At 39.7% G+C, this 13196-nt stretch overlaps 1 protein-coding gene across 3 annotated transcripts in view; it reads right to left on the bottom strand.

Annotated features, from left to right (window-relative positions):
- The window catches only part of mapkbp1 (mitogen-activated protein kinase binding protein 1), a 113684-nt gene that overhangs the window by 60478 nt on the left and 40010 nt on the right, over positions 1 to 13196 (bottom strand). For all 3 annotated transcript variants that reach the window (XM_034194815.1, XM_034194817.1, XM_034194818.1), the window contains exons 3-5: positions 4234 to 4296; positions 1906 to 1963; positions 253 to 423 (exon numbers count right to left, since the gene is read on the bottom strand). In XM_034194815.1, the coding sequence (XP_034050706.1) occupies positions 253 to 423; positions 1906 to 1963; positions 4234 to 4296 (292 nt within the window). The remainder of the gene's footprint in view (positions 1 to 252; positions 424 to 1905; positions 1964 to 4233; positions 4297 to 13196) is intronic.

Below are 13196 nucleotides of genomic sequence, written 5' to 3'. Positions count from 1 at the left end.
TCTCTGTTCTGCACAGACTTTTCTGTTTGGATGAAAAAATGTTGCTGCTAGAATTTGTGATAATGTGAATGCGGACACGAAACAGTCATCATAGCAAAGACGCTACACTATTAGAGTTCCACTAAGAGTGGACATTAACAGAAACTTGTGAAGACTGAACACTAAAATACACAGTCTACACATCCAGCAGCTTGGTTTCCTCACTCAAAAAAAAATAAAAAAAAAAAATAAAATAAAAAGTCATTGTGTTACCTTCCAGTTCCAAACATTAACGATCATGTCATGCTGGTAGCCGACACTGACGATGTATTTTCCATTGGGAGAAAATGCAACACAAGAAATTCCATATTTATGTTCCTGCAGCTCAGCCACCTGCAGACGCTCTGCCACTTCCCAGACTCGAACCGCCGGCATGTGACCACTCTGCAGCCGGACGAAAAGGAGAAAAGGACATAAAGAAAGCAAAAAAAACAACAATATAAGTGGCTAAAAAATAAAATCTCACTGCCGCTGCTGCCAAGATTACAAAAAAAAAAGACATCCTGAGAAAAGTCGCTGTACATGCACAATGACAAGGCTGATCACCTGAATCGATTGACTGCTCTGTCGCCGACTTACTTTCTACTGGTTTTATGTTTGTTGTGTTATGAATGTTAATACCTGCTAAATATTTAGAAATGTGGACGTAAAAATGAGAGAGAAAAGCAGCTGTATGAAAAAGACAATGAATAGAGAAAGGGCCGGACCTGTCTGCGTTTGGACAAACGTCTTCCTACTCTCTTGGACATGAATTATTTATCCTGCTGAGTGTTTACTGATAAGTAATTTATTAGGTTTTTACTGTTAAACCCATGTTCAAAATAACATCTAATCTAACTTACAAGGATTGGAAAGACACATCGGTGATGATAGTCGAGGACGGGTGAGGGAAGACTAAATCGGAGACAGATCATCAATGTCATGCTGTCCTTCTATGGACACTGTGAGAGTCAGCACCCTGCATCCAAAACCATGAGGTGACGTTACGATAAATCCTCAAGACACTGACATTGGAGTGTGCCATTGTTCAAGTTTTTGAAGGGTATAAATACAAAGGGGTGCTGGGGAGAAAAAAAAAAAATTGTTGAAGTTTTTGAGGGTATAAATACTAGGGGTGCTGGGGAGAAAAAAAAAAAATCGATTCACGTCCAAATCGCGATTCTTATTTATTACGATTCTGAATCGATCCAAAATGTCCAAGAATCGATTTTTTAAACATTTTCTTGCTTACTCACTGCGTGTACCGTTTGTCAGGCAACGGCTTCCGTACTACAGTGTCCCCGCGAGGGGAGGGTCTGGCGTGCTTCAAACATTTGTGAGCTGCAGCTTAGCATGGTGGACGAAGAGCTAATTCAGCCAGCACTGTCTTTGCTGAAGGCAAATGTTTGGGCGCATTTTGGATTTTATTATTTGCTGCGTAAGAAGGAGCTTGACATGACCTATGCAGTGTGCAAAATCTGCAAAATGAAAGTCAAGTACCTCGGAAACACTTCAAATCCGCAAGCCCACATGCTACATCATCACCCGGAGCTAAAAGAGGGGAGCAGCGGTATCTGCCGACTACTGACCAGCGCTTCGCTAAACTGCCAGCCAACTCTGAACGAACAAAGCAGATAAGTAAATTTACATCTAGAATCACTTGATTAACCTTGTAAAGCTCCATTTTCTTAAACATTTTTTAAGTAATATAACTATTTCTCAGAGCTCTTTGAATCGAAAATCGATTCTGAATCGAATCGTCACCACGAGAATTGGAATCGAATTGAATCGTGAGTTGTTGTACGATTCACATCCCTAATAAATACAGTCTGTAGTCCACATCCTGCTGGTTTATGGATCATTTTAGTGCAGTAAGAACACACTCACCTCCCCTGTAACAACATACTTCCCATCTGGAGAAAATGCCAACGTAGTGATTGCTTTCCTAAACAGAGAAACAGAGAGAATAACTAGAGCAACCCTAGTTTCCAATTCCACAAATTTTGACCTTGGAAACGTTTTCAAGGTCAAATTCCTGTCAAAAGTTGCTTTTCATAAGCTAAATTAGATGTGATCAAATGTCAGGAGTGTGTATTCAGTTCATGCACTTGAATCAAAGTTTTTTGGGGTGATGTCAGGTTTTGTTTTGTTTACTTTTTCGATTTCTGAATTCTTTTTCCAGATAATTTTCACAGAATATTTGTTATCTCTGCTATGCACAATTTTGGTACTTGGTTTCTGACTGATAACTGAAAGACAGACAAACAGGTATAAAATTGGAACCTCCATTCAATTTTGGTGGTGTATGTAAATCCATAACAGAAAAATGAGAGTGACTGAGGCACTTTTTATTGAGATATAATGCAAAATCTACACCAAATGGGCTTTTCAATGTTAAATTTAAATGGCCACAAAATCTGTAATCTGGTTCAGATCTGGATCAAACTTTGTCAGGCGATAGCAAGTGTCAGTCTGCACCTCATTTTCAAATATTAGAGGGACTGGGGCACGTTTGATTAAGATATAATGTAATAATGTGTAATACATTAAACAGGTTTTTCAATGTTAAATTTAAATGGCCACAAAATCTGTAATTTGGTTCAGATCCGATCAAACTTTGTCAGTCGATAAAGGATACCATCCTACATAAAGATCTCAGAAATCTTTTATCTTTTCTGGCAGTTATGAATGTTTGAAAATTCTTTCAATATTAAAAGGATTTTTCCAATTTTCCAAGATTTTTCCTGACTTTGACCTCTGACTTTGAAAATTAATCAGTTCTTGCCTATGAGGATATGAATCTTCAGTAAAAATCTCATAATGACATATGAAAAATTGTGGGCTTCAGGTTGTTCACAAACAAGCAGACAAACAAATGGGGGTGAAAACATAACCTCCTCCCACTTTGTTGCCCGAGGTTATAAAAATAAACAACCAATACTGCAGGCTGCCAAAATCTGCAACTCGATACCTCTCTTTACAGTTGAGAATTATAAATTCATTAATTTATGCATACTTTAGATATCAGTCTCATGAAAATGTACAGCATTAAAAAACAATAATCTTTGAAAATGCCCTTAAGTTGGCCTTAAGTCATTTTTTTTACAACATCATTTGGTAAGCATTTCTATCAAAGGTGACAAGATCCTTGTCAGCATCCCAATGGAATATCTAGCTGTGAAAGGTTCCTGTGTGAAAAGCCAATTCAAAAAGCATTGCTTGAACATTTTAGTAAATTCAGCCAAAACAATTTAGCCAGAAATTGAAAGTTTCAATTTTTTAAAAATTGTAAAAGAATCAAAAATTTTTACATTTATATTTTAAAATAAATAAATACAAACTATGAGTTGTGTACATGGTTTCTGTAAAACAGCCGGCCAAATTGAAATGAAAATGCCTGTCAAGTGTGCCAAAGTCCAAAACGTCCTAAAATTAGATGAAACTCTGCACTGCATCTGTCCTAGTGACATAGATTATTTATTTATTTTTGCTCTCAGCTGTCTGCAGCTGCCTGGGGTCACCAAAGCGGATCTGGTGGAGATCCATACCCGGACTTGACCCAAGTTTTACAGTAGATTCCCTTCCCAACACAATGCCAATAGTATGTGGAGAAATGTGTGTGCAGCTCCTGGTGTTCCGAAATAGCCGTGAAAGACAAGTACTAATTAGTACTAACTAGTGGCACAGTTATACAATACAAATTCTTTGCTCACACAGGAAATAAAAGTTCAATATGAAGTAAAAAGTACTTGAGAACAATCTCCAGACCCACAACACTGGATATGATTCATCTTTCCTTGAGCCTGGTTCTGCTGGAGGTTTCTTCCTGTTAAAAGGGAGTTTTTCCTTCCCACTGTAGCCAAGTGCTTGCTCACAGGGGGTCGTTTTGACCGTTGGGGTTTTTCATAATTATTGTATGGCCTTGCCTTACAATATAAAGCGCCTTGGGGCAACTGTTTGTTGTGATTTGGCGCTATATAAAAAAAAAGTTGATTGATTGATTGAATCTACTCACACCTGATTACTCAAATCTGATTTACCTAATCTATAAAGACTTCAAAACCTTCTGTAAATTTAACTTAAACATATGCTGCAGTGAAATGAGAGCAATATTTGGGCTTTGCTAGTTTGATTTCACCTTTTGCAAACATGTTAGTATAGTTTTAGAATACTGTCATAAACACAGCCTTTGACTGAAGTTGGTTGAAGTCGTACCTTGAGCTGTTGAAGATATGATGCTGCTTGTTCTTCCGAGGATTTAGCAGGACAACAACACACCTAAAGACACCCACACACAAACAAACAAACATGTTAGCACATATACAAAGAAATTAACACATAGCGGGCCAAAAGGGAAGCTTTACACACTCACAGATCACACAGACCTCAAGGTTTTAGAACTGCTTCAAAAGTGCAGTTCCAATCTGAGACACATCAGAACCAAACTGGAACAAAGTCCATAACAGAATCCTACCAGGACCAAACAGGGATAAATTAAATGCAGGTCAGGAGAAAAAAAAAAGGTGCAGATCCAGGTCAGAACAGACCTGACATGGAGCTGATCCAGACCTGTGTCTGCTTTTAAAGGTTGTTTAGGATTCTTTCAGGTTGGACAGCTTGAGTCACTAAACACAGACTTATTAAAATCTTGGAACTGTGCACCTAGTTTGGACAGCAGGCCCAGCTCACACTCTGTGTTAGGACATTAACAGTGACACAGAGAGCGAGACAGACAGTGAGACAGACAGAGAAAGAGCTGGAAACAGAAAGCAAGAAAGAAGACAGAATGAAAGAAAAGTCTACAGGGTAGAGAAGGATTTTAATCCATGAAAACAGATCCAATCCAGGCTCGACTATCCCACGTTCCCTCTGGAAAACTACGACTATAGTTTCATGTCTTCTTTTTAAGAAAATCCTTCTCTACTCCTCCATTAAACTGTGAAACTGGAGACTGAACAGACAAAAGTTGCAAGATATAGTTTCTCCAATCATTGCTACAGTAGCCTATAACAACTTCAGTGTTTTCTGGGTGTGTTGGTGGTTTCCCTCACTAGCCCCCTACGTGATAGTCTGGAGGTTAGAATGGTGGGCTTGTGACTAAAGGATCCTCATTTTGATTTCCTGTCAGACAAGCAACTTACTAAGGTGCCCTGAGAAAGGTCCTTAATCCCCCAGTTGCCCCCAGTGTGTTCTGCTGGGCAGTGTGTGAGAATGTGATGCATCACTGTAAAGCACTTTTAGCATCTTCTAAGTAAACCCTATGTAAATGCAGCCCACTTATGATTTATGATGTAAATGAAATCCCAGCATGTTCACTGGCTTGGACTCCATTTAGCAAATGGCACAGTAGAAACACGTGTGGTGAAAAGTAATTCAAAGTGGGACGGCATGCTGCCAAAATGACAATTTATGGGTAGTTCAGTGGACAGTTTTCTTAATTCTTGCGAGCACGGAATTTCCAATTTCCCACGTCAAGGATCCAGCAAAACTCATAGATGATTCCCAAAAGATGTCATTGCTGCCTCTTATCTGTCCATGATGCAAACAGTGCGTTACTGTTTTGGTGGGATTGTGTACAAACTGGTAACAATATACCATATTTTCTAGAGTATAAGTCACACCTGTTAAAAAGATAAAAACCTTTTAAAGATAAAAAAAAAACCCCATATACAAGTTGTACTGGAGTATAAACTGAACTTTTTTCTGGATTATCAGTTCATTAATTTGGGATTTTTGTGCACTGTTGTGGTGTACTCTTTATGACTGGCACTTATTCTTTTGTTTAGGGCTTTGATTCCTGTGAAACTCTGATATAAACAATTGCTACAAATATTATGAATAACAAATGCATGACTTTTCAGTATATAAATCACACCAAAGTATACATTTCAGGACCTCCCAAACTAGCCAAAAAAAAAAAAAAAAAGTGACTTATAATCCTGAAAATGTGGTACATAAAATAATGTGGCAAAAAGAAATCTGAAGATTTTTTTTAAGGGCATGTCTTTTGATTGGGGCGTAATGGTGGATTAGTGGTTAGCACAGTAGCCTTCTTGCTACTTCTTGCACAGTTGCAAGAAGGTCATGGGAACAATTCCCACCTGTGGCCTTTCTGTGTGGAGTTTGGGTGCTGTCTGGGTGCTCTGGCTTCCTCCCACATCCAAAAGGCATGCATATTATGTGGATTAGAAACGTTGAATTGTCCATAGGTGTGCGTAAAGGTGTGAATGTTTGTTTGTCTATATGTGGCCCTGCAAAGCTGGGAAAAAGATATGGGCATTCAAGTCTCTGTAAATATTTGGAACGACTCCCTCGAAGCCATACATTCCTGCTCTAACAATGCAAGACATTGCCTCATTCAATTTAAAATAATACACAGACTTCACTACTCCAAAGTAAAAATTCATAATATTTTCCCTGATGTTTCATCAGCTTGAGAAAAATGTCAATCTCCAGATGCAACTCTGTTCCATGCATTTGTATCATGTCCGAAGGTGTCAGCCTACTGGTCCGATGTGTTTAACATTATATCACAGATTCTAAGATCTACTGTATTACCAGACCCGCTGTTGATTATTTTTGGGAAATCAGATACATATAATAACTTTCAAATAGGTCAAAAATGGCTAATTGATTATTGCCTCATCATCGCAAAAAAAGCTACTTTTGATGTCATGGAAAGGACCGTCAGTTCCAAATGTTAAAATGTGGCTGAGAGACCTCATCAACACATTACATTTATAGAAGATTCGTTAGTTACTGAAAGATAAACTGTAATGTTTTCGTAAAGTGTGGCAATCTTTTATTGAATATCTGCAAAACGTGCCTATGTGACATATGTAAGAATGAACCTGCTCCGCAACTGTTTAAATGTTCAATGTTATGTATTTGTGTTTGTAATTTAATTTACCCTCTATGTTAAAATATGAGCATTACTACAATTCAAACTGTGAAATACATTCTGCTCAATAAAAATATTTGACATTATATGTGGCCCTGCGACAGACGAGTATCCTGTCGAGGGTGTAGCTCACCTTAAGCCCTATGACTGCTGGAATAGGCTCCAGCCCTCCCATGACTCTTAATTTGACTAAGTGGTTGAAGCTGAGTGACTGAGTGAGTGAATGATGTCTTTTGATCGTGGGAGGAAACCCACACAGAGAAAATGCAAAACCCACACAGAAAGGTCCAGGCTGGACCTTTCTGTGCATGCGTTTGGGGCCTTTCTGGCCCCCATTACACAAGATGGCGGCAGTTGCGAGTCTGCTGTGCGCCATAAATTGTGACTGATCCACAGAGGTGACACAAAAACACCTTTCTGTGTAACTTCAGTGGCCCTTGTCTGTGTTGTTGTCTCACTTGGAGTGTGTGCACTACAGATGACATCACATAGTGGTTTGCTGTCAGATTTCCTCATTGTTCATGCCATCTAAGTGAGAGAGAGAGAGAGAGAGAGAGAGAGAGAGAGAGAGAGAGAGAGAGAGAGAGAGAGAGAGAGAGAGAGAGAGAGAGAGAGAACAACACAAGCTAAATATTAAATGGTTAATTTTTCACGCTTATTAGTTTGGATTCATCTTGTGTGGGTGTGTGAGCGAGCGTCTAAAACTGCTTACATCACTGGACAAATAACACCTTTCACTCGACTTACTATGGCTGGAAAACAACTGACAGCCATGAAAAATGAAAACAGATTCTTAAAAACCACTGCAGGGACTGAAAAAGTCATATGACTGCTGTCCTCTTCAGGAAACTCACTTTTTTGAGTCCACCAAGAACTTAATGTGCCAACTTGTATAAAACGTTCCATGCGAGGTGTTTCAGGCCGGCGCTGTCAGGCGTACGGCAGTGGAAGAAAAACCCGCACACGCATGCATAATCCAAACAGAAACATGGAAAACATTTTCATTTAGTATTTAGCTGGTTGTCTGCTTGTGCTGAATTGACACCGGAGCATTCAGAAGCCCAGAATGAAGAATCAGCTGCAGGAAAAGTATAAATTAAATCTCTCCGCATAATCTGTTCAGATTTGAACACACACACACAAGTTTCTAACGAACTCGGCGGACATCAGCTGACAAGGAACTCATTTTGCTCTTTGTAACAGCATGTTATAAAATGAACTTTACTCATAAAATTCACGCCGCACAGCCCAGAACATTGCATGCCCGTGTGATACTGAAATGATATTGCTCTTTTTTCTCCAGAGTTCACATCCAAACTCACGTCACTCCGGTCATGTGTCAGTGGACGATCTTCTGTTGCCACAGCAAAAAAACACTGTGGTCATTGCACGCTCATCGGGCGCTCATGGGGGGCTCTGTGAGGTGTGGCCTGTGTGGTATTTGTGCGTCTTTGGCTTGGCGACTCCTGCACAAATGAGGTGCACCTTCATACTTTGCCGTGACAACTGCGATCATGGCACTTTGTGAGAGGATACTGAGAGGACCTTGGAAGGTCTTGGCGGCAGCTGAACGCCTCTGACGTCATGCAGCGCTTGATGCAATTTCATGACCACTGGACAGACCCTGTCCCTGTGTAAAGGGGGTTTAAGTGATCGCAGGACCTTGTCGCTGTGAGCCAACAATGCTAACCACTAAGCCACTATGCTGCCAAATAGCAAATTCATAGCGCTAGTCCAGGAAATGTTCATGTATCCATCCCTCGACTTGTGTTAAGAAAAAGGAAATGTAAAAGTGACTTGTATTTACAATACTCCTGATACTCAGTATCTCCAATTACTTACACCCTCTGAAAATGGAGAGACTTATATACATACAAAATACTAAATAACTAATGCTATATTTTTGTTAAACCTTTTGAATTAATTCTGAAAGTCTGCATAACATGCACATCTTAATTGTATCATTTCAACTCCATTATGATGGTGCACAGAGGCAAAATGTGCCTTTAGAAACACAAGGTGCCCAAACTGCATTGTCAATATTATCATTCTTTTGTCATTTCATTATTCAGGACTTTTTACTCCTGGTTATATGTTTATGATCTTTGTCAGTTTTCATGAGTGATTGTTGGTGTTTTCCACTTCAACAGTGTTTCTGTTTGTTTTCAAACACATTGAGAATTCTTGGCGTGTTTTGTTATTTGTTGCTGGCGTCTCTGTTCTTCATACAGTAAGGGAGGTTGATGTTGTCACAGTGATGCCTGTGTGTGCGTTTCATGTGTCAGGTGTGAGACTGGTCCAGGCGTTCAGGTTTTACTTCAAAGACCTTCCTTTAAACTCACAAGAAAAACAACTACGACCAAAAAAAAAAAAACAGGGACACAAAGAGAGACTTCGGGTTGTTCTAGAACACATTCCAGCTCCGTGACCTGAAGGTAGCGTGACGGACAGGTGATGATCTCAGCTCACCTGTGGCATTGGCACCATCACTTGAATAGGTGGAGGGGTGTTATATGTCACCTTTTAGTCAAAAAGGACACAAGGATCTTTTAACTTAAGGAAGGTGAAATACTCAGTAAAGAGAACGTGCCTGCTGGGCGGCGAGTGATCTTATCTGAAGGACACCAAAGACTCAAACATGCTTCCCGCGCACTATGTACAATTACACTGGTTAAGAAAATTTTTTTTTTCTTGCACGAAGTTTGATAACTGATTTAAGGACATTTTGGGGTGCTAAATCTGAATCTGAGCTCAGATTTCCACACAAAAGTTGCTCATTCACTCACGAGTTGGACACCACTAATCATGCACAAAAGCAGCTTCAAAAGCATAGTTTTTAAACCAGGTTAGTGAAATCTGAACCAGCTGTAATATTGTTTATGGTGCTGAAGAGATGTGCAAGAGTGCAGCTTTTGCTTCAATGCTTGATACGAGAAATGTGTTTTTATATCTCAAAAACATGATGTGATTGGCAAAAACCAGATTCAGATTCAGTGGCCCCAAATTACTAAAATCCATCAAAAAAAAACTCCATGCAAGAAAAATCATGTTGCCCAGTGTTATTTAGTCTCACTAAAGCCCCTACAATTGTGGACATTGTACATTGTATACCAATTAAAATGTTTTTTGTTTTTGCATAGATTGAAAAATTATTTCCATCGACCAAATCAAATCAATTCAGTTTTTTATTTATTTATTTTTTTAAATGTCCAATTTACTGTTGTGCTGTCAGAGAGAATCCTACAGCCTCAAATCCTAATCCTTATAAGTTTTGTGTCTCCCCCTGAACAACAAGCATATCTTCTGTTGGATCTTCACTTGCTGAATGACAGTTCTGCAAGCTGACCACTAATCCATCCAAGAGCCAGCTGGAAGATGTTAAAAGCAGAGTCAGGACAACACACAAACCTGGCAACTATGCTATGAAGTCAGAATGAATGAGAAGCTGCATGCACTTTTTTAACACTGCTACACATGAACGTCAAAAGGCTTCTACAGCTGTGACTGGAGAAATTATGCATAGTGCAAAGACTGCCACATTACCAATTAAACAACTTTACAGTGGAGTGAAACACAGAAAGAAATTCTAACAAAGGAGAAATTTCTGCTACAGTTTCCCAGAAGATACAGGAGACTTTAGCCTAGATTTGGTCTGTTCAGTTCTTATATTCTCTAACGTGTCTATAGGAAACTGGCTATAAAAGTAAAAGTGATTATTTGTATTACTAGAGCGCTTGGCAAAATACGATTGTGCCTACATTAATGGTGAATGTACACCAGGTGGAGATATTGGTCCATTTCAAGAACCTTGAATACAGGCTGCTGTGGGACTCGACATGACCAACCTGTTACGTAAATTGTAGATAATCCTTATATTTAGTTTCTCCAAACTTACATCCTCTAAAAATGGAAAGACTGTGTATGAAAACAGTGATATTTTTGGTAAAAACCTTTCAAATAAAGATGAAATTTACACAAGTGCTTCTTGATTTTGTTGTCATTGTGGTAGTATACAGAGGCATAATTTGAAAAACAGCTACTGTCCAAATACCTATGGACCTGTCTGTATATAGATACACAAACGGCAATATTCATCTTTCCAAGTCAATCTAGGAACAAAAATCTATAAATATCTCATTCTTCTGTTAATCAGTTGTAGATTTCTGCAGGACTGATGCAATAACTGCACATTATGAACACTCAGGGATCTGATTAGCCCACGTGGAAAAATCAGATGTGTGCAAAACACACACATGATAACAGCATGCAGACACATGCACATATATAATCCCTGTTAATCACCTGCTTGGAAAAAAAAACAGAGTGGATGATACACACACACACACACACACACACACACACACACACACACACACACACACACACACACACACACACACACACACACACACACACACACACACACACACACACACTGCGCGTTGCTGACTGCCTGCTTGTGTTTGAGTCATCACCTGATTGCATTATTCCTCTTCAGCAAACAATGGAAAAACACACACACACCTTTAATCCTTCACAGTGTTTAAAGTTGATGAATGCTCAAAGAACACCTAATTGAAAACAGGTGTGTGCCATGATTGGGTATGAAAGGAGCATCCCAGCCGTCACTGGGCGAGAGGCAGTGTTGTACACTGGGTAAATTCTGAATTCAATGTACCATCCTCAGCGCATCCACTTTTTCAGAGGTCAATTGTTGTTCTATGTCAATAACAGCAGGTCCTGTTCTCTCTGACCTAACTTACATGTTCTCTCTGTGCTTTCCATCTGTCACACCCGGTCCACACAGATTTGACTGCTTGCCCTGCCCAGGTGTTCCTGTCTCCCACTATCAGACCACTCTAGCCAAGCCTACCTGCATAGCATGCAAAATAAGCTGTAAAAAACATTCTCTGTCTCCAGGTTGTGTCTGCATGTTGGGCCCTATCTGTCAGTTCCTGGGTCAACCTTAACACCCTCAGCTCTTGCTCCATTTTTTTTTTTTCCATAGTGCCACTGTTTCTAAGCCATAGAGCACTGCTGGTCTCAACTGTGGTGGTGGACAAGTGCTGAAGTGCACTTGTTTGCAGTGTGGAAGGTTGCCAGTTCAAACCCCACCCCTGCCCATGCTCCAATATGGAGTTGCATCAGGAAGGGCATCCGCTATAATACTTATGCTAAATCAACATGCAGATCCATGACATTAGTGTTGGAATAAAAGCAGCTTTTACCAAATACCAGTGTTCTCTGCTTAGGGGTTCTCCATTTTGCCCTGAGGAAGACTGCATTTCTATAGAGCTTTTCCATCTAGCAGATGCTCAAAGCGTTTTACAATGATGCCTCACATTACAGCTTCAAATTCTTGAGGATTCCCAAACAAGGAGAAGCATTTAAGGACAAGTTGCTTTTGTATTATTATTATTATTATTATAACTGTTATTAATGTTTAAATAAATTTGTGAGTTGCAGCAGATATTACTCCTGTATAAACTGACTTTTTAATGAGATGAACTATAACTGGGTTGTGATAAGGGAAAATCCTGCTGTGCACATTTCTTTGGTTTAATTTCTCCTTCAATACTAACAAACATGAAGGTACACTACATGTATGCAGTCAGGTGCAGCATGCACAGTGAGACCACCAAACAAACCAGTCCTGAAGACGTGGCAGATCTGCAATGCAGCAAAAAGCAAAGAGGGGAAAATGAGGGGAGAAAAAGGTGCCGGTGGAAGAGGAGTAACTTCGGTTCCATTTCACAGGTCACCACTTCTTTACTTTTCTAACATTTTACCATTTCTTCCTTCTATTCATCTTATTGAGATGATTTATTATTTATTTAACATTAATCACTCCGGTTAGTTGCAATCATATTTCTTTCCTTAAATCGTTTTTAAATTTTGTTTCTCCTTTCATCATCTAGTCACGTGTTGCATCATCAGAGTGTCATCGTCGTCATTTTGGGTCTTTGTTGTGATCTATTTATTCATTGTCATTCAGTGGAACTCCCGTGAACGTACGTCCTCATTCCCGTTGCTCCACTGACCCACTTCACTGCATTCCCACTGACGTCTGCTCATCTGTAAAATGATTCAGAAACGTCTGAGCTGAGCGTGATCAGACAGACAGTCCTGCTCCTCCCAGGCTGACAACCGATTGGACAGCTCAGCAGCATTTGCTGCTCTGGAGGAAATTAAAACCTAGCAGCTGGATGGTTTTTACTGCTCGTACTCCCTTTCTCTAAGGACAATCCCGACGTGCTCACATGGACTCTGACACCTG

Source organism: Thalassophryne amazonica, chromosome 19 (assembly GCF_902500255.1).
Source record: "Thalassophryne amazonica chromosome 19, fThaAma1.1, whole genome shotgun sequence".
Taxonomy (NCBI): domain Eukaryota; kingdom Metazoa; phylum Chordata; class Actinopteri; order Batrachoidiformes; family Batrachoididae; genus Thalassophryne; species Thalassophryne amazonica.
Note: the sequence above shows the minus strand (reverse complement) of the source record. Positions and strands in the feature narration are given on the sequence as shown.